The sequence below is a fragment of the Atta colombica genome, unplaced genomic scaffold (assembly GCF_001594045.1).
Source record: "Atta colombica isolate Treedump-2 unplaced genomic scaffold, Acol1.0 scaffold21, whole genome shotgun sequence".
In the NCBI taxonomy this organism is placed as follows: domain Eukaryota; kingdom Metazoa; phylum Arthropoda; class Insecta; order Hymenoptera; family Formicidae; genus Atta; species Atta colombica.
In genome coordinates, this window is record NW_017259305.1 from 2,531,446 (window position 1) to 2,558,277 (window position 26,832).

The following is a 26,832-nucleotide window of genomic DNA, read 5'->3' on the forward strand; positions in this document are numbered from 1 at the left end:
AATTTAATGTCAATTAACAAAATTAAATAATGATCAAGGAATAAAGAATAAAGAATAAAGATTACGAATACTTATATTAATATGAAGGTAAATATAAATTATATATAATGACAAGATAGCAGCAGTCTATTAAAATTGTAAAATTGTAATATAGAATTTAGAATCGGTTATATTCACTGATGCAAGACCGACCTTAACTGTTAGTATAAACGCAAATGATACCATATGTATATCAAAAAGTCAAAATACAAAAGAATTAAGCGCTGTCGTTTTTGTTATTATTAGCAATTAAATTTAACAAATAAACATATATGTCATATAGAAATTCGGTGTCTTTTTTTAAATTTATACCATTTCACTGTTCTGTAATATGTAATGTTTTTGAAATGAATCTTTTATTATAATTTGATTCCGTATCCATTATTCTGACATTTTTCCAATCAAAGTTATGATTGTATTGTTCTGTTATAACCGAATACCTAGATGAGTCAAGCTTTATATTTTTAATATGTTCATTTATTCTGGTATTGAATTTCCTTTTTGTCTGTCCCACATAAGAAATGTCACAATTGTTACATTGGATCTTATAAATTACATTATTATTCCCAGAAATTACTTTTTTGTCTTTATGCACTTTTATAAATTTATTCAATTTGTTAATATTTGTGATTGAACAAAAAAGAATATCTGCTCAAATATGTCTTTTTTTGAAATCAATCCACAGTTATCACACAATCTTTTACTTTAAGTTCAAAAAACTTATACTATGGTTTTCTTCATATTCAATAGTGAATTGTAACCAATTGTGTATCATTAAAGATCTGATGGATAGATACGAAATCTCAGTGGGAGCCATGATTATGTCATCGTATCGGAAATAAAATGGCAAATTAATATTGAATACATTTAAAGCTTTTTCCTCAAGATCCTGAACGAAAGAACTTTCCATACTATATTGTTATCGGTAGATTTCAATAAGAACTCGATATTTTTGTACATAGTGCTTCACGCGCGGAAAAACAAACATTCGGATATTTGAAAGAATATTTTATGGCATTAAGTATGGAATACAATGTCGCTCAAATGTCCGCCGTGGCTTCGCTTGGTGACACGTATTCAGGCCGTCCAATTTTCGATGACTTTCTCGCATAAATCTTGCTGAATTTGCTGGATGGCATTTGTCATGTTGACTTTGAGAGCATCAATTATTTGCAGTTTATTAGTATAGACCTGCGATTTAAGATAGCCCCAAAGGAAGAAGTAAAGGCGTTAAATCGCACGATCTCGGTGGCCAGTTCACGTCGCCGCCGCGCGAGATAACCATGCCCTCAAATCGCTCGTGCAGAATGTCCATCGTGGCATGCGGTGTGTAGTACATAGCGCCATCCTGTTGGAACCATATGTTATCGGTATCCATATCATCCATTTTAGGCCTCAAGAAGTTGCTTATCATCGATCTGTAGCGCTCACCGTTTATGGCAACGCCCGCTTCGTTTTGGAAGAAGTACGGACCGATGATTCCGTCAGACCAAAATCCGCACCAAACAGTTTCTCAGGATACATTTGGAGCTGGTGTATCTCGCGTGGATTGGTATCGTCCCAAATTCGACAATTTTGCTTGTTCACATATTCATCACATATTCATCCAAAAATAGGCTTCATCGCTAGAGATAATTTGTTTGGCGAAATTTGGGTTAACTTCCAACTGCTCCAGAACCCAATCAGCGAACACACGGCGTTGTCTATGGTCGTTTACCCTTAAGGATTCCTGGGTCAATTGAATTTTATAAGGGTGCAGACCCGACACAAAATTCACCAAGTTGAAGTCGTAGAAAGGCCAAGTTCTTGTGAACGATGAGAAATTGACCGCCTTGGGTTTTCCCGTACACTCTCACGCACAGCAGCGATGTTTTCAGCAGACCTTACGTTTCGGCGATATACTGATGTTGGCTGATTATTTATCGAACCGGTTGACTCGAATTTGGCCACCAAACGCCGAATAGTCAACTCGGCAGGACGGTTGTGGCGAGGATAAAAATCACGTAATGCACGAAACGTTTCTCGAACGGAGCACTGATTTTGATAATAAAATTTTATGATTTGCACACATTGCTGAATACTATGACCTTCCATGGTGATTTGCCATACACTACTAAACAATTCACAACAAATTTGACAGATGTCACTTTAATAACATGGCTTATGTTCTAACAAATTTCGAGCGTCCCTATTGAAAGACTCTATACAATAAAAGTACATATCTTTATATTCTTATGGAAGGATTTTCTTATTCAGATTCAAATTACTTTAATTCTTTTCTTTATATGAAATTTTTATAACGCAATTCATTCAAAAACATTTTCTCTTCTAATCAAAATAGTAATATTCTTTAATTCTCCTTCAAAACATTATTTAAAATGTTATAACAAAATTGCTTTACCTTGTCCATTCAATTTTTGTTACCACAAAAAATTAAAGAAATAAACACTTGGTGTTGCTGAATCGAAGAAAAATTATAACAATTCAAACATTATAATAATAGTTAATAGAAATAAATAATAAAAGATAATTACAATTTTAATGCAATAATATGTTTAATCTGAATGCATTTAATGTAATTATACTGAATAAAAGTTCTGTTCATTCAATGTTAACTATATTAAAAATCGGCTAAAGAAGAGCGAATAAATTGAGATGTTATAAATTTAATAATAAGAGTTAACGTTTAATATGCATTAAAAACAAGCGAAACTAGTTTCTTCTAGAAGACTTTACAAGTCTTCTTCAGTCGCAGATATTACAAAATTAGTGTAATTGAAAAACATGATAATTGATACGTAAAGATTAAAGAATGTAGCATCATAAGTTACATTTATGTACATTCGGAAAATGTAGTCAATATGTAAAAATTTTTTATGCATATTAAACATTAAATTCTGTTAGTATATTTATAACATTTTAATTTATTTGCTCGTCTTTGACCAATTTTTAATATAGTTGACATTGTGTTACAGTAACGAACAGGTTATTATTGTTTCTTTTTACTGTTTATTTCCTTTTTATTTTTATAACGCATGTCTTACAAATACAAATTTATTTATCTTAGACTTAAACCTTATAGCTCGCACAACTTTTGTAACTTATATGACTATAATCTGATCACATATATACTGGGTGTCCCATTTTAATGTCCTATCCCAAATAACTTTCTTATTTTTGATTTTAGAAAAAAAACAAAAAAAAATTTCAGACAAAAGTTGTATGGCTTTGAGGAGGACATAAGATGATGTCATTAATTTGATCTTGAATAATTATTTAAAAGTCAAGATTACGTAAAAATTACCTTCAATTTCTTAAATGGAACCCCCTACTTTTTATTGTATATTCTTATAGATTATCTGGAAAGCTTTTCAAAACACTATAATTAAATTCATTTTCATTAAATACTTTTATAAGGTTTGTAAATTACAACACCGCCGGCATTAGCATTACCCAAAGTGTCTGACAAACAACTAAAACCTCTCGAATGTTGTTTAGGATCATGCTCTAGAATAATATTTGTTGATCAAGGTTATTGAGGGATTGTTTCTCTTATTTTCATTTTTACCCAAAAATTATAATATTTAATAATAAGAGAACAGTGACAAGTTCTTTTATTTACTTCTTTAATTTTTTGTGGTAACACTTGAATGAACAAGGTAACACAATTTTTTCATAACGCTTTGAATGTTTTAAAGGAGAATTAAATAATTACTTTGGTTGAAAGGGAAAAATGTTTATGAATCGCGATATAAAAATTTCATATAAGAAGAATTAAAGTCATTCAGATCAGAATAGGAATATTCTTTAATAAGAATACAAAGATATGTACTTAGCTTTTATTATATAAAAGTTAAAAAATAGTATCACTTGGAGTATATTTTTTTATTTAATATGCGATTGAAATGGGATTTAAATTGGTGCCAGCTATTGATATTAAATCTTTTATACGAATAATACATATCATTAAAGTTAATACTATTTGTTTAATTTAGTATGGGATTTAATTTGGCCAATTGCTAATAAATTTTTTTTATGAATAACACATAAAATTTTGTGGGATTTCCGTTTCTGATAGAATAGACGAAGTTGTATCATATAATTTGTAAGAGCGAGTGGAATTGAACAGTGAGAGTGTGTGAAGAAGAGAGAGTGTGTGCATGGAAGTGGAAGAAGAGAGTGATGTGAGGAAAGTGAGAAAGTGGAGTGGGCGAGGGACGGGAGAGATTGCGGAAGATAAGGGAGAAGTAAGAGACGGGCGCTTTGGAGGTTAGAGAACGGGTAGGGAGTAGGGAGAGAGAGGGGGAGAGTGCTAAGGAAAAGAAAGACAAGAAAAGTCATGGAAGGAGAGGGATTGCAAGCAAGAGAAATCGGCATAGAAAGTAGTTGAAGAGAGTAGAGAAGGATAACGACGAAAGAATTAGGAATTGGAAAGTAATAGATAGACAAGAAAGTAATAGATAGATAAGTTTTTAGAGAAGGAGAGGAGGCAGAGACGGGGTAGAGAGTGTAGAGAAATGCATAAAGAAGAAAAGAGAGTTAATGGGAAAGGAAGGGAGAGAGGGGGGTAGAAGGAGGAAATATTTAAAAGGAATAATAAATTAGTGAGATGGGGAAGGGAATGAGAGGAAATGAGAGAGTTGTGGGAGAGTTGAGGAATTAATGGCAGAGGTGAAGGAAGGGATTAATGGCAGAGGTGAGGGAAAGAATGAAGATAATAAGCGAGGAAATAAGAAAGGGGAAAGGTAGAGAAAGATAGAAGGGGAGAGAGAAGAAGAATAAAAAGATGATGAGATGAGGAATGTGAGAAGGAAAAAAGGGAGATTAAGAGCAAGGAAAAAAGGATTGAAAGAGAGACAGAAGAAAGATCAGAAGAAAATGTTAAAAAAGGAGGTGAACATAAGAAACGAATCAAGGAAGAGTAGAGGATTAGAGAAGAGAAATGGAATATGGAAAGGGAAGGATTTAAAGGAAAGATAGAGAATAGAAACTGGGAAATGGAGATGAAGAGGAAAGTTGAAGGGAGAGGGAAGGGAAGAGAAAATGAAGAAAAATAAGAATAAAAAGAGGGGAAAAAGAGAGGGAAGGAGAGGAATGGAAGGAAAAGGTTAGGGAGTTAGAAAGAAGATGGGAGAGGAGGAAGAAAGAATATCATAATAGAATTAGAGAAGGGAAAGAGGATAAAGGAAATAGAGAAAGAGGAAAGGAATAGAGAAAATGTGGAAAGAGTTGGGAATAGTAGTTAGGGTGAAAGAGATGAAGAAAACAGAGTGAGGCAGAAGAAAAAGAGGGAACATATATAATAAGAATAGGGAATGAGGAGATGAAAAGGAGAGATTCTAAGGAATAAATGAAAGCTGAAAGATAAAGAAATATGGAGAAGAAACAACAAGAAAGAAAGGAGTAAAATGGAAAACAGATAGCAGACAGCGCTGAGAGAGGAGATACAGGGAAGTAGAGTAAGAAAGAGACATTGGGGATTATGGAGAGACGATATGGAAGGAAATGAGAAGAAGAGAAGATCGACTTAAGGGATAGTAGAGAAAGGAGCTGAAAAGAAGGAAGAAAACAATAAATGAAGGAGAAAAAGAAAAGGTGAAGGATCGAATAGAAGAGACGCAAAAACGAGGGAAAAAGAGGAGAAGGGGAAAGAATAAGAGGAAGAGAAGAAGAGAAAAGGGAGAGAGGAAATGGAAGAGAAATATGAAGAAGAAAGAAGACTAAAAATAGCTTTTTGAAATGTGGCAGGAGTGACAAATAAGGACAGAGAATTTTGGAAAACATTAGAGGGTTGGGAGATGTGGATCTTAATGGAAACATGAATAGAAGAAAAAAACTGGGAGAAAATTAAAGAGAAAAAATTGTTGAAAGGATACAGATGGAAAGGAGCAAGAAGGAAGAACAAGAAAGGAAGAGCGATGGGAGGAATGATAGTGGGAGTTCTTTCTCTATTAATTTCTTAAAAAGAAATTAATAGAGAAAGAACAAGAAATAGAACAAGAAAAAGAAGAGGATATGAAAGAGAAGAGGATAAAAGGAAGGATTAAGTATGGAAAGGGGACAGAATAGGGGTATATATGATTGAGGATATGGAAAGAAAACTAGAGTTGGATGGAGGGAAGAGGAAATAAGAATAGTTGGAGGGGGGGAGGAGGATTTTAATACGGACAAGGGAGGAGAGAGGAAGAGTGAGATTAAAGGAGGGAAATGAGGAAGAATTACAGAGAAGATCGATGGACAAGAACAAGGAAGAGGCTGAGGAAGGGAAGGTCTGTTATAGACTACGTGCTAGTGAACGAGGAGATAAGGGAGGAAATAGTGAGTTTAGAAATAGGAGAGCAAGTAGACTTGGATCATCATCTAGTAGTGATACATATGAAAGATGGAGACGGAGGGGGGGGGATAAGGAATAAAAGGGAGAGAAAAAGGATGAATAGAGGTATGTGGGACGAGAAAGGAAGAGAATTATTTAAAACAGAATTAGGAAGAGTGGAAATGGTAACGGGAAAAGTGCAGAAAATATTGGAAGAATTGGCAAGAGTGAGAGAGACTATGGAAAGGTAGAGAAAGATAGAAGGAGAGGAAAAGAATGAAAAGATGGTGGGATGAGAAATGTGAGAAGGAAAAAAAGGGAGATTAGAACGAGGTTAAGGACATGGAGGAAAGGGTTGAAAGAGAGACAGGAGTATAGGAGAGAGAAGAAGGAATATAAAGAGTTATGCGAGAGAAAAAGACAAGAAGAAAATGAAAGATGAGAGAGAGAAGTAGAGGAAGCAAGAATGAAGAAGCAGATATGGAGAGTGATTAATAGGGAAAGGAATAAGTGGGATTAAATAAAGATAGAAAAAGATAAAAATAGAGTGGGAGAGATTTTTTCATAAGCAACTAGGCGGAATAGAAAACAAGGTAATAAAAGGAATAGAAAGTGAGAGAAGAACGGGAGAAGGGGATTTAGAGAGAGGGAAAATAAACAGGACAATAAGGAAGCTGAAGGATGGTAAAGTGATAGGAGTGGATGGAGTGCCGAGGTGTGGAGATATAGTGGAGAAGAAATAGAGGAATGGGCGTGATGATTATGCAACAAAGTATGAAAGAATGGAGAGAGGGTATAGTCGTACCAATTAAAAAAAAGGAGCAGGGAAGATTGTGGAGGATTATAGGGGCATGACAGTAATGCCGTCGTTGTACAAAGTGTATACGATAGCATTATCGGAAAGGTTGAGAGAGGAAGTGGAAGGGAAGAGGCATTCCATCGAATCAAACGGGGGTTTAGAAAGGGGATAGACAATATTTATACGGTAAATTATTTGATAAACAGGCAGATTGGAAAAAAGGGAAAGAAAATGACCGTAATATTTGTATTTGGGCAGCATTTGATTCGGTGGATAGAGGAGTGTTGATCAGCTATGAGGAAAAGAGAGAATAAGAGAGAGCTTAGAGAAGAGGATGGAGGAAATGTTAAGACAAGGAGTAGAGTAAGAGTGGGAAATGAGTTAGGAAGGGAATTTTGGACAGCAAGGGGGATAAGACAAGGATGTCCGGCAAGCCCAGTATTGTTTAATATATTGATGGCAGATCTAGAAGAGGAAATGAATAAGATAAAGTGGGGAGGGATAAGGCTAGAAGAGAAGAGGATATTCACTGATGATGTAGTGTGATGTGGTTGATGACAGAAGAAGAGGGGAAAATGAAGAGCATGCTAGAAAGATACTTGGATAAGAAAGGACAACAGTTAAATGTAAGGGAAGACGAAGGTGTTAAGATTCAGGGAAGAAGGAGAGAGAATAAGGATGAGTTGGTGGTGAAAAGGAAAAAAGATTGAAGAGGTGAAAAAAATACAAATATTTAGAGTATATATTTCAAAGTAATGAAGGACAGGAAAGATGCGAGAAAGGATAGCAAAAGCAGCGACAATAATGGGAGAGGTATGGGGGATAGAGGAGATTTGGTGGAAATTGGAGAAGAGTGTGGATGTTTGACACACTAGTATGGACAGTAGGGTATGGAGTGGAAATATGGGGTTGGAAAGAAAGAGAAGGGATAGAAAAAAGCAAAGATTCTTAATATGGGTGCTTTGGGTAGAGGGAAGGACGCCGAGGTATTTTGTAAGGGAAGAAATGCAGAAGGAAATGATGAGAAGCAGAGTGGGGAGGAGGGCAAGCGATTTTGAAAAAAGGATATGAGAAAGGGAAGCGAAATAGCGCAGGCATGTAGAAAAGAAATAAGAAAGAGGGCGTTAGTGAAGAGAAGTTTCGAAATGGGAAAGGGAGAGGGGACAATTTTTTAAAGATAGAGAGTTGGAAATACAGGAGTGAGAGAGAGACAGGGAATGGAGGGAGACAGAAAGTACAAGGAATCAGAGGAGAGGGAAAAGATCAGGCAGAGGGAAGAATGAACGGATGAGGATGGGAACGGATAAGGAAATCGAGATTTAGTAAATAGTATGAATGTGTAAAGGAGGAAGGAGTGCCGAAATATCTGGAGAAAAGATGAGAGGAAAGTAGATAGCAGAGAATAGCAAGGTTTGGGTTTGGAAATGAGATAATGAAAGGAAGGTATTGCGAAGAGGAAAAGTGTGGTAATGTGGAGGGCAAAAAGAGATTTGGGAGCATAGGGGGAATGGGGAAAGGAGAGTGTAAGTGAATGAATGAGTGAATGAGAGTGAGTATGGAAAGACAAAAAAAAAAGGAAACGAAAACGGAAGTCCATAAAAAATAGGCAGCAAGGGTAGCAGAGCGAATGCGTATAGAGAGAGGGGGAGGGGGGGGAGGAGAGGGGAGAGAGGAAACAGAAAGAGAAAGAGAGAGAGCGGATTAGTTGTAGGTTAGGTTAGGTTAGGTTAAGTTAGAGTAAGTTACTGTCTAAGTTAAGTCTGTGAAGCTCGCCCATGATTTTCAAAACTAAACAAAAATAAACAGATTTCTGTTTGCCCTCCCCCCTCCCGAAGAATTATAGAGTTCTCTATTAATATTAGAAAAAATTCCATCGATTAAAGACTATTTGAACGAAAACACCATTTGAAATTTCGGAGGGGCCAAGTTCACGATTCTGAAACGTTGAAGGGCTATAACTTTTTTACTGCACTGTAGCACTATGGTCCATATAGAACAATCAATAGAACTCTTTGAGGGGCAATTAGAACTCTTAAAAAAAATAATGGATTTACAAAAAAATTTTTTGAAAAAAAAATTTTTCATTAAATCTCTTTTTTTATTTCGGTCATCCTGTTATAAGTTCTGATAGCCCACCGAAGTTCTAATGATATCCTCAATAAACAATGCGTTGAAACCTATATCTAAAAAGTTCTGGGACTTCAAAATTTCGACTTTTGAATTTTCACACACGAAAAATTTCTTTCTACATATACTGACATATGGGACCTGCAATTTAACGTTCAATCCGAATGTCAGAATAGGTTCTTATGCCAAAGATACTCTCAATGATTTGGCATTGTCTTCCGAGAGGTGACGATCAACATCTAACAAAATCAGATGTGTATTCAACCGGATGGATTTCAATCCGGATGATTAGAGAATTGCCATGCATCTCTCTACGCCACGATCGCCATTGTATTTTTATTTGTTTATACTGACTATATTATATTTTATAAATTATTACATGCGGGCATAATACTTCGATTGAGTTGACACTAGAACGATTAATGAATAGGTCATCATATTTGTACCAATGTAATCCTGTGTATGTGAATGCGATGTAATGTCCATTGGTGAGACCGCTGCCACATTTAATGTACGTACCTGTCAAACAATAACTGTTATCATTTATCGTAACAGTTTTGGCTAAAATCATTTAGTAGATATGTTTCACATTGTTGTTGATTTCATGTAATTAGGATCACTTAAAATACTCGTATCGATAATTAAATGAGAGTCATATGATATCGATTTACTACATTTCTGCAAATATGGCATGTTGTTATTTTTTTGGCAATAATATCATCATTAATTGCTTGTTGCATGTTATTTAATCCATTCTTTAATAATTCTACATTTATGTGACATGTCGGCGTTGTTCTTTTGTAATTATGGGCGCAATTATTACAATCATACGAAGTCGTGCAACTAGGTGTTTGTGCAACTATATTTTGGAATAAGTATTCTGCAAGATGTGCGGCATTACAATTAGCACTCAGAGAAGAAATCGTACGAGTGCATGATTTTTTATAAATTAAAATTATAAAATATTGATATGTTGCACAGAATGCTTGTGTGGCGTAATCAGAAATTTTGCCACATGTTAATACATCTATTAAAAGTTTTATAAAATCATTAAATGTCATTAATGCAGTCATGTTACAGTTTTGTAAATACTGTACATATCCATGCTACTTGCGACAATTTGAAATATCGAATGCACATGTCTCTCGTACAACGATGTGTTCTTTATTAATTATCACTGAGTTGCATAAGCTGCCATTTTTTAAAAGAGGGATACCTATTGTTCTGTTTGTTTCAACGAAATCCCAATCGACACATGGCATTAAATAATTTCAACCGTTTTGAAACACGATTGCTCGAGGATGTATCTGCTTTTATTTTGCATCGCCAATTTTCTCGTTCAAAGAATCTCAACTTTTTCCATTTCTATATTTTCATTTAGAGAATCTTTCTCAACTTTTTCCATTTCTACATTTTTCTCTATTTTTAAATTAACTTTATCAATGTCTTCATGGGGTATTTTTACTAGACTCAAAATATTACTATATTCGTTCACGATCTTTTCATTTAATTCCTTAGACGTTAATTTCAATTTTCCATCTAGGTATTCAATATAACGAAAAATGAATTTATCGATTCGCATTGATAGTTGATTTTTTAATGCTCTGGTCTTTCGGCAAATTCAGCTTCAACGTAGGATGATGTGGCGATTTACGAGCTATGTTTAAAATGTGGTCCCATAATACCTGACCATAAAGGTAAGTAAGACGAGAGATTTTTTTTATTTTCTTTGTAGCTTCAATAGTACGCATTTACAACAGTTCCATTTTTTGATTTATGGGCAGTTTCTTGAATTTCAAGGAATATATTATTAGCCTAATATGTTATTATCCAGCCATCTTCAGTAACGATTTCATCATAATCATCGCAGTTATACAATAATTATTTTTTCCGAATCATCGATCGTTACTTTTGATGATATTATTAATATTTCTTTCTTTAAATATATTTCTGATTGTAAAAGCGTTCCATTTTTCTCATTTGTGCTGATTTCCTCACTTATATATAATATTACTATCAATATTGATTTTATGCATTCACATACCTCAGGAAAATTGTTCATTTGATATAATTGTCCTAAGCATCGTATAAAAAATTGTCTTATTTTAGGTGCCTTTCCTCTGAGACAATCCCATCTAGCGATCATTGCGATAAAATGACTGACATCCAATCTGATATGGCATGGCGGAATGTTACCGAAAAAGTTATTATTGACTATATTGTAACAGACCTGCATATAATTGCTCAAATCGGCACAGTTTGCAAATACACGTGCAGCTGCGATTAGGATGGCTTTGCTAAAATCTGTTACTACAATCCGAGGTGCTGGAGCATTTCTGAGAATTTCGGAAAAAAAAGATAAATGTTATTGTTGATAGAAGAAAAAGATATTATTATTGATGCATCTTACTTTGCAGATATCATTTGGAAACAAGGGAAATATTAGAAAGGCATACGATTTCGAACACAAAAATAAATATAATGTTTCACCATTGGAAAGACATAGTTTCTTTCCTATACTTCCGGTAGCGTCTATAGCTGAAAAGCAATTTTTATCTTGTTTATGAGTTGTTTTATTACATAAATAATTGTTATTGAGTCCAGTACATACAGAAAAATGGATTAAATCCTATATTATAATATGTATAATCCGACGAAATCGTTTATACTTAGCCATCTGTATATTTTTTATGGGATCACTATCGCACAACTCTAGACGCTTGTCTGATTCCCTTTGCTTAGCCTTGCGTAAAAACTGTCGCATCAGAATTGGTGGAACATTGTCACCGAACATCATCAGTCTTATTGGCTTCTTCATTACGCCATTTGTTAGCAGCAGTTTTATTTCCATCTAATAATTCACTTGCGATTTTCTCACGTAATGATTCTTTCAATTGTCTTTTTTTTTACATATAATTTCCGTAATAAAATCAGCAAGTGTGCAGTCAAATACTACATCGCTCTTTTTTGTAGGCTTATTATATAATATATCCATAAGTTGTGCGCCACATTCGTTACACATTCCTTTAAATTTCGCGTATAATATTTAGCATCATTAATAAAAACTTTAGCGCGTTTGAATGCGCATGGTAACTTTGTTTGCTGCCATATCTTGTCAGTGAATACTCGTTCATTTTCCCGGCTGCAAAGACATATATTTTCGTCTATTACATCCGTATCATGTTTGTTGCGTAGGTTTCATTTGTGCCCATTTTTCTTCGGAAATTATTAGTTGAAAACATTTCATAGTTTCAGAAATGGAAGTTTATTTAAATCTGTCTAAATTAAAGCTTTTGAAACGTTAAATCTGTCTCTTTTATCAATACAAAATGCTTTTAATATGGCGCTGTACGTACCGCTTCTATCATTTTTAAAATTAAATATAGGGTATAAGCTTAAATCCACATATATAAGCTTAAATCCGCTGTTTTTAAGTTAGAAAAACATTTTTTTTTTCCTAGGAAGCAAAAACAAATTTATTCAAAGTTCTTGCCCTCGCTAACTATACATTTTTCCCATCTTTCGAGCAATTTGTGTATACCATGCCAAAAAAATTTCTCATCTTTCGAGGCAAACCACTCATCAAGCCATTTTCGGACGTCTTCGTAAGAATCGAAGTGCCGTTCAGCGAGCGTGTGACCCATCAACGAAAACAGGTGACAGTCAGAAGGTGTCAGGTCTGGTGAGTAAGCGGGATGGGGTAGCACTTTCCAGTTGAGTGTCTCCAAGTAGTTTTGAACCATTGTTGACGTGTGCGATGGTGCGTTGTCGTTGAGGAAAATCAGCTTGTTATGTCTTATAATGCGGCCTTTTTTTATGTAGAGCACGGTGCAATTTGATCAGTTATTAGTGGTAGCGGTGAGCATTAACAGTTTCACCAGGTTTTAACAGCTCATAGTAGATGACATCCTCCTAATCCCACCAAACGTACAGCATCGTCTTCCGTCCGAAGCGATTTGGTCTTGAGGAAGATGTTAATTGAGGAAGATGTTGGTTGGGCGGGATCAACCCAAGATTTCTTGCGTTTAGGATTCTGAAAATAGATCCACTTTTCATCGCCTGTCACAATCCGATGCAGGAACGACTTTCTTTTTTGTCTGGCAGAATTTGGCATGTCTTTTGGCGTCGCTCCATCTGTCTATCGTTCAGTTCATGCGGCACCGATTTTCCGATCTTTTGAACCTTCCCCATGGCATGTAGTCGCATGGAAATGGCTGCTCGAGAAAGTTCATGCGGCACCCAATTGCTCGGCAAGCATTTTTTGCGATTGGGTATCGTCCTCGTCCAAAAGAGCCTGCAATTGACAGTCCTCAACTTTCCTGGACCGATTTTCACGCTTCTTGTCACTCAAAGTCAAGTCAAAAAATTATTGTCATTGAACCGGCGAAATCAATCTCTGCACGTTGTTTCCGATAAAACATTGTCGCTATAGGCCTCCACAAGCATTCGATATGATTCGGCAGCCGATTTCTTCAAATTGAAACAGAAAAGCAAAGCTTTCCGCATATGCTTTTTTTTTTAGCTTTTTTAGCTTTTTTTTATGCTTTTTTTCAAAAAACTAGACATGATTACGAGAGAGAAAGAAAAAATATATGTTATATGAAATTGCTGATGGTGTGCACTGATTAATATTGACAGATGTCAAACACATAAAAAAAAAGTGTGTTATGTGCCCAGGATAGCTTTGTACGCTCACTAATGCCACTTATGAGCAAACAGCGGATTTAAGCTTATACATCTAGACTATTTGGACTAATGTTCGATTCATTAGACCCTATTTTGGACTAATGTTCGATTCATTATTTGCAAGCGTAGACAGTATGAGGCGGTGGAAAGATTTTCCCCTTATTATCTATGGTTTTATATTTTTCGTTTATTAGAATATCTCGCAATTTTTCTTTATCATATATGTTGAAAACTTTTTAGAAAAAATTAAAAGATAAATAAATTAAAAGATATATGATGAGAGAAAGAAGAAAAAGCTAATTCGAAAATTGTCAATAATAATTAGCTAGCTTGAACGCAGCTAATTATGATGAAAAATAGAAAATGAATAAGAAAATATAGTTGTAAAAATGAGAAATAAGATAAACTATCAAAGAAAATTTGTTCGGAAAATTACATAAAAAACCTATAAGGAAAGACTAGGAAAGACAAAATCAAAGGATGAAAAAATGATAGTTTATTGATATCTCAAAATTCTATTTTGAATACTACTGAAACGTTTCTCTTTCTCAGCTACTTCGTTATTAAATGAAACAACGTGTGCGCACATGAGTCATGCGCGCATGCGTCGTTGCCCGACAGTCCGGCACAAGTGTCGCCGAACGCCGTGGTCAGTCGCATTTCAGTTGTCTTTAGCGACAAGATTTGGCAGCAAACAAAGTTACCGTGCGCATTCAAACGCGCTAAAGTTTTTATTAATGATGCTAAATATTATACGCGAAATTTAAAGGAATGTGTAACGAATGTGGCGCACAACTTATGGATATATTATATAATAAGCCTACAAAAAAGAGCGATGTAGTATTTGACTGCACACTTGCTGATTTTATTACGGAAATTATATGTAAAAAAAAAGACAATTGAAAGAATCATTACGTGAGAAAATCGCAAGTGAATTATTAGATGGAAATAAAACTGCTGCTAACAAATGGCGTAATGAAGAAGCCAATAAGACTGATGATGTTCGGTGACAATGTTCCACCAATTCTGATGCGACAGTTTTTACGCAAGGCTAAGCAAAGGGAATCAGACAAGCGTCTAGAGTTGTGCGATAGTGATCCCATAAAAAATATACAGATGGCTAAGTATAAACGATTTCGTCGGATTATACATATTATAATATAGGATTTAATCCATTTTTCTGTATGTACTGGACTCAATAACAATTATTTATGTAATAAAACAACTCATAAACAAGATAAAAATTGCTTTTCAGCTATAGACGCTACCGGAAGTATAGGAAAGAAACTATGTCTTTCCAATGGTGAAACATTATATTTATTTTTGTGTTCGAAATCGTATGCCTTTCTAATATTTCCCTTGTTTCCAAATGATATCTGCAAAGTAAGATGCATCAATAATAATATCTTTTTCTTCTATCAACAATAACATTTATCTTTTTTTTCCGAAATTCTCAGAAATGCTCCAGCACCTCGGATTGTAGTAACAGATTTTAGCAAAGCCATCCTAATCGCAGCTGCACGTGTATTTGCAAACTGTGCCGATTTGAGCAATTATATGCAGGTCTGTTACAATATAGTCAATAATAACTTTTTCGGTAACATTCCGCCATGCCATATCAGATTGGATGTCAGTCATTTTATCGCAATGATCGCTAGATGGGATTGTCTCAGAGGAAAGGCACCTAAAATAAGACAATTTTTTATACGATGCTTAGGACAATTATATCAAATGAACAATTTTCCTGAGGTATGTGAATGCATAAAATCAATATTGATAGTAATATTATATATAAGTGAGGAAATCAGCACAAATGAGAAAAATGGAACGCTTTTACAATCAGAAATATATTTAAAGAAAGAAATATTAATAATATCATCAAAAGTAACGATCGATGATTCGGAAAAAATAATTATTGTATAACTGCGATGATTATGATGAAATCGTTACTGAAGATGGCTGGATAATAACATATTAGGCTAATAATATATTCCTTGAAATTCAAGAAACTGCCCATAAATCAAAAAATGGAACTGTTGTAAATGCGTACTATTGAAGCTACAAAGAAAATAAAAAAAATCTCTCGTCTTACTTACCTTTATGGTCAGGTATTATGGGACCACATTTTAAACATAGCTCGTAAATCGCCACATCATCCTACGTTGAAGCTGAATTTGCCGAAAGACCAGAGCATTAAAAAATCAACTATCAATGCGAATCGATAAATTCATTTTTCGTTATATTGAATACCTAGATGGAAAATTGAAATTAACGTCTAAGGAATTAAATGAAAAGATCGTGAACGAATATAGTAATATTTTGAGTCTAGTAAAAATACCCCATGAAGACATTGATAAAGTTAATTTAAAAATAGAGAAAAATGTAGAAATGGAAAAAGTTGAGAAAGATTCTCTAAATGAAAATATAGAAATGGAAAAAGTTGAGATTCTTTGAACGAGAAAATTGGCGATGCAAAATAAAAGCAGATACATCCTCGAGCAATCGTGTTTCAAAATGGTTGAAATTATTTAATGCCATGTGTCGATTGGGATTTCGTTGAAACAAACAGAACAATAGGTATCCCTCTTTTAAAAAATGGCAGCTTATGCAACTCAGTGATAATTAATAAAGAACACATCGTTGTACGAGAGACATGTGCATTCGATATTTCAAATTGTCGCAAGTAGCATGGATATGTACAGTATTTACAAAACTGTAACATGACTGCATTAATGACATTTAATGATTTTATAAAACTTTTAATAGATGTATTAACATGTGGCAAAATTTCTGATTACGCCACACAAGCATTCTGTGCAACATATCAATATTTTATAATTTTAATTTATAAAAAATCATGCACTCGTACGATTTCTTCTCTGAGTGCTAATTGTAATGCCGCACATCTTGCAGAATACTTATTCCAAAATATAGTTGCACAAACACCTAGTTGCACGACTTCGTATGATTGTAATAATTGCGCCCATAATTACAAAAGAACAACGCCGACATGTCACATAAATGTAGAATTATTAAAGAATGGATTAAATAACATGCAACAAGCAATTAATGATGATATTATTGCCAAAAAAATAACAACATGCCATATTTGCAGAAATGTAGTAAATCGACATCATATGACTCTCATTTAATTATCGATACGAGTATTTTAAGTGATCCTAATTACATGAAGTCAACAACAATGTGAAACATATCTACTAAATGATTTTAGCCAAAACTGTTACGATAAATGATAACAGTTATTGTTTGACAGGTACGTACATTAAATGTGGCAGCGGTCTCACCAATGGACATTACATCGCATTCACATACACAGGATTACATTGGTACAAATATGATGACCTATTCATTAATCGTTCTAGTGTCAACTCAATCGAAGTATTATGCCCGCATGTAATAATTTATTGAGAGTAGAAATTAGTTCGGTCCGTTTTTTTGTGTTCAAAAATGCATTTATTTCAAAACAAAATGAATGAATAGATCAATTAAAGTATTGTCACTGCCTACTTTTTCCTATCTCTCAGACAATTTTCGAATTCTCGAAAAAATGACTCGTTGGAGGCGATCTAATTTTGGACCCAATTTTCGATTTCTGCGAAAGAAGTGAACCGATGACTTGCCAAATCATGTTGCATCCTTCGGAACAATCAATAATCAGAAGGAACAATGTCCGGAGAATACGGCGGGTGCGGTAAAACATCCTATTTGAGCGTTCCGAAATATTTTTTTACGACTTTGGCGTCATGAGGCCGAGTCATGAAGAATAATTTTATCAAGTCTTTGCTCGTATTTCGGCCGTTTTTCTCGCAACGGCTCAAACGAATCAATTGTAGCCGATTCCGATCGCCCGTAATGGAATCGCCAGGTTTCAGCAGCTCATAGTAAAGACTTTTGATCCCACCAGATATAGAGCATGATCTTCGAATCATGAATGTTCGGCCGTGGTGCTGATGTTGAGGTCGATTGACCGGGCTTAGCGTAGTATTTTTTCTTCTTGGGATTGTTGTAGAATATCCACTTCTCATCTCCAGTCACAATCCGATGCAAAAAATCTTTTCTCTGTTATTATTGAATCAGCTGTTCGCAAGTGAAAAATCGCTTTTCAACGTCTCTCGGTTTCAGTTCATAAAGCACCCAATTTCCTTGTTTTTGAATCATTCCCATGGCTCTCAATCGTCCAGAAACGGCTTGTTGAGTTTACTCCCAATTATTCTGCAAGCTTCTCTTGCGTTTGACTCTGATCTTCTTCGAGTAATATCTCTAATTCTTTGTCTGCGAATTTTTTTGGCTGTCCAGAGCGAGGCTTGTCTTCAACGCTGAAATCTCCATCCTTGAAACGTCGAAATCATTCCCCATGATTTATCAATTGGAGCAGTGTTACCATAAATTTCGACAAGCATTCGGACTTCAGCCGCACTTTTTTTCCAATTAAAGCAGAAAATCAAAATCTCCCGCAAATGCTGCTTGGTTAACACAAAATTCGACATTTCAAACATAGTTCAAAAATCAAGATTTTTGTATGAAACTCAAAGCGATATAAACTAAATATTATTAGCAGATGTTTAATCTCTTTGAAACCGCCAAAATCAGCTGTCACTATGAACTATTCACAACAGCTGGAGCCATCTTTAGGGGAACGGATCGAATTTGTACTCTCAATATATAAAATATAATATAGAAAGTATAAACAAATAAAAATACAATGGCGATCGTAGCATAGAGAAATGCGTGGCAGCTAATCATCCGGGTTGAAATCCATCCGGGTTGAATATACATCTGATTTTGTTAGATGTTGATCGTCATCTCTCGGAAGACAATGCCAAATCATTGAGAGTATCTTTAGCATAAGAACCTATTCTGACATGGCCGTTCGGATCCGGCGTTAAATTGTAGGTCCCATATATCAGTAGAAAGAAATTTTTCCTGTGTGAACTTCGGAAAATTCAAAAGTCGAAACTTTAAAGTCTTCAGAACTTTTTAGATATAGGTTTCAGTGCATCGTTTATTGAGGATAATCATTAGAACTCTTCAGGGGGCTACCAGAATTCTCGATAAAATGCCAGAGTTCCGAAAAAAAATTTTGACCCGTGGACTTAGAAAAATTCAAAAGTCGAAACTTTAAAGTCCCAGAACTTTTTAAATATAGGTTTCAGCGGTTTTTATGAAAAACATTTTTTTTTTTTAAATTTTTTGGAAATCCATTACTTTTTTGAGAGTTCTGATTGCCCTCCAAAGAGTTCTATCGATTGTTCTATATGGACCATAGTATTACAATGAACGGTAAAAAATTTATAGCTCTTCAATGTGTCGGAATCGTGAACTTGGCTCCCCCGAAATTTCAAATGGTAAAATGGTTTTCATCGCCTTAATCGATGGAACTCTTTCTAATATTAATAGAGAATTTTAAAACTCTTCGGGGGGCAAGCGGAACTCTGCTTATTTTATTAAAATTTTGAAAATGAAGGGACAGCTTCACAGACGTATGTAAGTTAGTATAAGAGTTAATGTAAATAATGTGTAATCCTAAGGGAAAAAATTTTATGAAATTTAACTTGACGTCAATTGTCAAATCTTTTATACAAATGATACATATAATTGGAGTTAAGCAAATGACAAAAGTATCCTTATTGTTAAAAATTAAAATTTTTAAATTTATAAAGAAATTTACATCTCTCTTTTATAAAATATAAGTACTTTAAATATTCAAAATAATTATGCAAAGTTTCATTGCGATTCACTAATTAGTTACAAAAATTAAGGATTTTACGTTTTAATTTAATAAAATTTAACTTGATTGGTTAAGACTGTATTATTTATTCTTTAATTTTTAATTTCAGTTTTTTACTTCAGTTTTTTCGAGAAATAGTAATTTTTGACAGAGAATTAAAATTGTTATTATTTGAGTTTGAATAAAAAAAGTTTCAATAAAAATATTTTTGAAGAAGAATTAAAATTACTACTTGAGCTGAAATAATAAAAAAATGCGTAACGCATCACTTAGATTTTATTCGAGAAGCACATATATTCTTAGCGTTCTTTATCTTTTTTAAAAAGGTAATTTTTTATATAATACATAAAATAATACGAATAATATATAAAATTTTGGAATTTAACTAAGCGCCAGTTGTCATATCAAATTTTTTACGAATAAGATATATACCATTAGAATTAAGTAACAAAGATATTACACTTAGGTTTTTACTTTTAGTATATATCTTGATTAGTTAAGACTGTATTATTTGGGTTTTTATTTTTAATTTGGCACAATAATTTTCTCAAAGAGTAAATAAATTTTTGAGATAATTAAATAAATTAATTAATAAAGCTGTCATTACTTGAAATAGAAGAATCTTCAATAAGAATATCTTTGAAGCAGAAGATTAAAACTATAACTATTACTTGGATTGGAATATTTAAAAAATACGTAACGTATCACTTAGGTTTTATTTGAAAAGCATATTCTTAACGCCTGTTTTTAAAAAGATAAGTTTGTACTGATATCGCATTTTATATTGACAAATACTAGCGATTTCGTTTGCATTCTCCTTTTATACTTTAATATTAAGTTATAAACATATGGAGATCAAGGTCAAATAGATTATTATCATCTTCTAGCTTAGTTAACAAATATAGTGTTTAATTTTGTTTGATGTCCTTTCGTTATGAATTAAGTTATAAATTGATGACGTAATAAACTACTTTTTCATTATCATTTCCTAGCCTAGTTAAAGTTTTATACATATTTTCAAAACGATAGCAAATTATGAAAATTATGAATATTACAGATTATTCTAAATCACGTTTAATAATAATACGACAAATTTGATAATGTTTTATTATCTGAATAAGTTATTTTAATAAATAGTAATATTTTTTTAATTTGTGTTCTAAAAATATGGAAAATATATAAAATGTATAAAATAAATGCGGAAATGTATAAAATAAATGATAAAAATCTCAACTTTTTAATATAAATACATTATGTATTGAACATTATTTATGTAGAGTTACATTACAATGTAACTAGTTGTCCAGTAAATAAAAAAAAATTTATTGTAGTTATAAACAAATGGAGATCAATGTCAAATCACTTTGTCACATTACCATTTCCTAGCTTAATAAATATCAGTGCATAATTTCGTTTTCATTCAATTTCCTTTTATTAAATATTATTGAACTATAATAATAAGGGTCAATAAATTAAAAAAACAGAAAAACAAAGGACGAGCCCAAGATTCGTTATAACTTAAAATTTGAAACCGTTAATAAATAAACATGTCATCTAGTTAAAATATAAAATTTTAATTTGCCGGTAACAAGCAAAAACCAATCGTTTCGATCTTAGCGCCGAAATACTACCGTATCTCTAGATACGGATAATAATTAATATTTATTTGATTGCTTCTCACAAATTGAAATGAACTTGAAACTGAAACTTGATTATTGTTTCTCGCCTCTCACAAATTGAGTTGCTTATTTATTGTGAATCTCCTCGCCTCTCACAAATCCGGATGCTTAATTATTGTGAGTCCTCTCGCAAATCGAAGTGCTTGATTATTATAAATGTCTCCTAATAACTTTTTTTTACTTAAAAACATACATAGAAAGTAAAAATTATGATATAGGAATGCATCTCGTCGAAAATAAAATATTGAATATTAACCCGTTATTTTGAAAAATAACGCCTTGTAGAGATCAAATGGTTATTTACATTATAGTTATGCCTGTGGAGACTTTTTATTAAACCGACATTTCAAATTTTCGGCTAATTCGACTGAAATTCAATTTCCATAAGATTTGTAGGGTCCTTTACAGGCCAAAAAGGATACAAAAAGTCACTAATTGATTTTTATGTGCTTGTAGCGTTCTTTTTTCATATAACAGTTTCAAAATGTTTAACGAGCTAATGAATCGCATGGAAAATAGGAAAATTAATTTATTCTTTAATATTTCCATTTTTTAGTATTTCTCAGAGTTGATATATAGGTATTACTTATCAACATAAAGCAAAGATAACATATATTCATCCAAATTTGTAGTTTGAACCGTGAATAGAAGAACCGTGAAGATATAAATATTTCTTTGGTAAATGTTTATCCTTATATAGTCCGCGGCAAATGATTTTTCACCGACTTCGATGTTGATCTTTCTTCAAGGAGGTCAAGGTCATTGATTTTTCCGTCATTATTTATTAAAAAGTTAATGAATAGAACAATTTTTATGAATAGCACACAATTTTTAAACATAAGGTCCATATTTCAGCAGTTTTTCCCTTAACAGGGGAAGATGAAAGTCGTACGTCCTCAAGCAGGGGGAAGGTGGGTTGGAAGTCGCTTTAAAAAAATAAAAAGAAATGGTAAAAGCCGAAGATAAACATTTATCATTTCTTTTTATTTTTTTAAAGAAATATTCCAACTTAAATTATTTATTTATTTTAAAATGAAAATATCACTATTAAGATTTATCCTCGAAATTTATTTGTTTTGAAATAAAATTGTAAGGAAAAATAAATTGAGAAATGAAAGCATTTATCATTTAAATATTGGATTGTCCGGAAAGTTCGTGCCGATGTTGAAGGAAAATTGAAACGCAGAAAATTTTAATTTAATAAATGTATACTAAAATTTATATTTTAGTCGGCACGAACTTTCCGGACAACCCAATAAATGAGAGGAAACATCTATCGAAAAATGATTAATATTATTTGATATATGCGTCTATTTATCTCGATAGCACACTTAATAAAAAAAGTAAATGCACTTTAATCGATTCTTTTTTTAAGTAAAAAAATGAAAAAATAAAATGAAACAAATAAATTTTCATTTTCACGAGATAGAACACAAACTATTCAATAAATTCTTAAATAGTTAATTACTTACTTAAATAATTAATTCTTAAATTCTTAAATTTTTAAATCTCCGCCGTTCAACATTTTGAATCTTAAATCGAAAAGTACATGCAATAGAGAAAATAATACAGGAAATAAATTTCACTCCTATCAGAAATATACTTATCATGTATATAGAATGAAACCAGAATGGATGCTTTCAGGAGTGCGAGCCAAACTTGACTGTCAACTTCGAGTATCTTTTATCTTTATTCAACATTCGTGATCAACAAGGATAAAATGATATTCAATTTGACAGAGAAGAGTTGAATTTTGAAACACAATCCTGATAGGTTGAAATCTTTAATTTCCTGTTCCTAATGCTCGAGTTTACATCGTACACGGGAACTAATTGAAATGGGAACTAACTAGTGACTTTCTATTAAATTATCTTAATTTCAGCAATGTATTTAAAAAATAATGTACTATAATGATATAATATGTATCAAAATAATTAATTAATTAATACATATATCATGTATATGTTTACTCGTTTTAAATTAAGATAATTTAATAGAAAATTACTAGTCAGTATTCGCATCAAATGTAAGATGTAAATTAGACCATTGCTTGTGCTTTTCATTGTGTTTTCAGCCTTCATATTTTATGTTTTTAATGATGTGATATGAGGAAAAATAAAATCATGATTTTACATGAGATTCATGTTTAAAAGATGCAAATGGGTGTGTGTGTGTGTGTGTACACACACACACACACACAAAACACACACACACACACAAAACACACACATACACACAAACACACACACGTGTGCGCGCGCGCATATTTATGATGTGTGCATCCGATACTCACAATTATACACACATCCTTATCTGTTTTCACTTGTGAAGGGAATTATAAGCTAAACTTACCCACCTCTTGGTAAGATGCTCGAACGATAAACGAATTCTTCAACATTCCCAGAAAGAAGTTTACTTCGAATCTTTTCGTCACGAATGATAAAATGCGACGTGATCGAATCACGAGGGAGAAATGGAAGCACCACCAAATTATAGGTAAAATGCCAAAACCACGAATAATTATGTTCACGATATACTATCTTAACACTCATACGTTTAATACATCCAGGAGTCGGCAATTGCACGCGACCGATAAAACAAGATCATCGAACATTAGTCTACAATGAAACGTTTACCTGTTCTAAAACAATACATCAGCAAGCAAGTAGAGGCTCCGTACGATTAATCGAACACGTAGTGCCATCTTGTATCATACATCGAGTAGCAAAAGATTGCGTTCAGCAGAGAAAGTAGTTTTGCAACTGTTGTAAAATTCGTCAATGCGATTGGTCCTTGCCATTGACAAGATCTTATTAAAAGGTCTGTTTTTTGTTACTGAACTAGTGTACACTTTTGGATCTTAAAGTGCGATGGGTATATATATCTGATATTTATTAAAAGCAAGAAAGAGACTTCTAGTGCAGTCTAATATAGGACCAGAAAATAGACCAAAAGGTTGCATTTCGTTTTACACTTTGATGCGCAAGATGCATCATTTATCCTTATTGTTCACCGAATGTTAAACAAGAAATTATGCATTATGCTATCGACGAGATATTATTAAAGACTTTATATGTCCTTATGGAAGTTCGCAATCTTAGCTGCGGTCAAAATCTCACTACAAATGCTTTGAAGCGTTTGGTTTACCAATTAGAAAAAAGAATTTTACAAATTTATCAATCAAAAATTGCTTTAAAGCATTTGTAGCATCGTGTTAACCGTACCCCTTGTTAATATTGAGTGCTTTCCATTTGATGACAAATCGACTTGTGTCAATTTGTGTCATCAAATGAAAATACCCATTAAAGTGATTAAAAATAAAAAAACTGATAATATTGTACTAATTTTATGATTTATTAGTTTTGTAGACGTGTTTAATCGATGTATATGCATTTAAAACTTAATAACACTTGATTTTTCTTTAAAATTGTGACTTCAGTATTATTATCAAAGTTTGATTATCAACAAAGATCATAACTATAGAGAAAAAAATTGTAATTTTGCGACAACATAAAATATTATAGTTTTACAAGTATGCATATTTATTTATGGAGCATATAATAAAAAAAATCATGAAGTTTTAATAACTCAGTAAATTGAAATGAATTGAAATGGATTCAGATTTTCAGAAATATTGATTCACGAATGTTAAAATGAATGTTTTTCAATTCTGAATGTATTTTTAGTCATTTATAGGAATTGCATGGAGCATATACTTTTCAATCTAAAAATAATGTTAGCTTTTTCTATGCACAACACACACATTGTGAATACTGTTCAATTCAAAATTTTGAATAGGAAAGTTTTGAATAGGAAAGCAGTTTTTCAATCCAATTGTATCTAATTGAATTTAATTGAATTCAATTGAATCTAATTAAATCCAAAAAAAAAAGTATTCGTTATTTAAAATATGTATTCGTATAGAAAAAAATTTCAATTCATTTTAATCCATTCTTGTTTGCTGGGAATGTATTAGCCAAATGTTTATATTAATAATAGCAAATTTATATCAATTGTCTATAATGTCAGTTCTTTAATTATTATCTCTAGATTCTTGAGCCCTTTTTATGCCACCGAAAATTTACCCAAGATTGCCTTGATGAAAATGAAGAAACTTTATAAATATTTGTTTAACATTTACATGAGCGTTTGCAGAAGTTCGTTGAGAATTTAAAAATAGTCACTAAAGTATTCATAAAGTGGAAATTGCAACATTGCAACGTTTGGAAAGCATTTTCTGATTAAAATAGGAAGTTTCATGAATGTTTGTTTGATGTTTACATGAACGTTCGAGTGTTAAGTCTGCTAAACTCAGACATTTTATCAAAAAAAAAAGGTACGAAATTTTCATTGAAAAATCTCATCGTATTGTGCCTTTTATCCTATTTTTTATCCTATATCGATATGGTTTTTTAAATGTGAGAAATTGAATTTCTTTATGTCCCTCTAGTAGTGATGTTATGCACTGCTTGAAAATTAGATATGTAGAAGGATGTTTGCTAAACAGAGGAAAAACGCTTGTTTTAGGAGTTGAAGAAACCATTTTTGGGCGTTTGCGTAAACGCCTTACAAAATGTTTACTAAGATTCAATAATTCACCACATTGAAACAGCGTTTATTAAACGGAAGAAAAATGCTTGTCTCACGGTATTGAGAAAAGCGTTTGCTAAATATTTGAAAAGACAGTGAATTCTCTGCACGATGATGCGTTTACTGAGCATCTTTGTAAAGCGTTGCTTTAGCATTACAGAGACTTTCATGAAACGATATATACGTATTCATAAGCGTTCTGAAAATGTTTCAAACCCAATAGTGTTCTATAAGGTTTTTATAAAGTTTAAAAACGTATCTTAAAAAATCGTCATCGAACAATTGTCACTTTTATAAAGTTTCGTATTTTCCAGATGACTGTCTTTAATAGTCATTATGCACATAATCATGTAGTGGAATTCCATCATGAGTTAATCGTTTGACATAAAATTCCCAGCAAACGAGAATAGACAAGAATAGATTGAATTGATTCAGATTTTCAGAAATATTGATTCACGAATATTAAAATGAATGCTTTTCAATTCTAAATGCATATTTATTTAATTATAGGAATTGCATAGAACATATTTCTATACCTTTCAATCTAAAATTAATATTAGCTTTTTCTGTGCACAACACATTGTGAACACTATTCAATTCAAAATTTTGGAAATACTCATAAGAAATGCAATTTTTTAATTCAATTGCATCCAATTGAATCCAATTAAATCCAAAAAAAGTATTTGTTATTTAAAATATAGAAAAAAATTTCAATCCATTTTAATCCATTCTCATTTGCTGGGTATTTTTTTCTTTAATCTTTATTTAAAAATTAAAAATTTATTGAAAATGAGTATTAAATTTTATAAAAAGTAACAAAAAAAATATTCTAATCTATATATAATAAATA

At 32.6% G+C, this 26,832-nt stretch overlaps 1 protein-coding gene across 1 annotated transcript in view; it reads right to left on the bottom strand.

The window, feature by feature from the left end:
• Nucleotides 1–23,966, bottom strand: part of LOC108687608 (calcium-binding mitochondrial carrier protein Aralar1) — a 173,157-nt gene extending 149,191 nt beyond the window's left edge. Inside the window, exon 1 of the mRNA XM_018193461.1 lies at nucleotides 23,749–23,966. Within this exon, the coding sequence (XP_018048950.1) occupies nucleotides 23,749–23,790 (42 nt within the window). The 5' untranslated portion in view covers nucleotides 23,791–23,966. The remainder of the gene's footprint in view (nucleotides 1–23,748) is intronic.
• Between the last annotated feature and the right edge of the window lie 2,866 nt (nucleotides 23,967–26,832).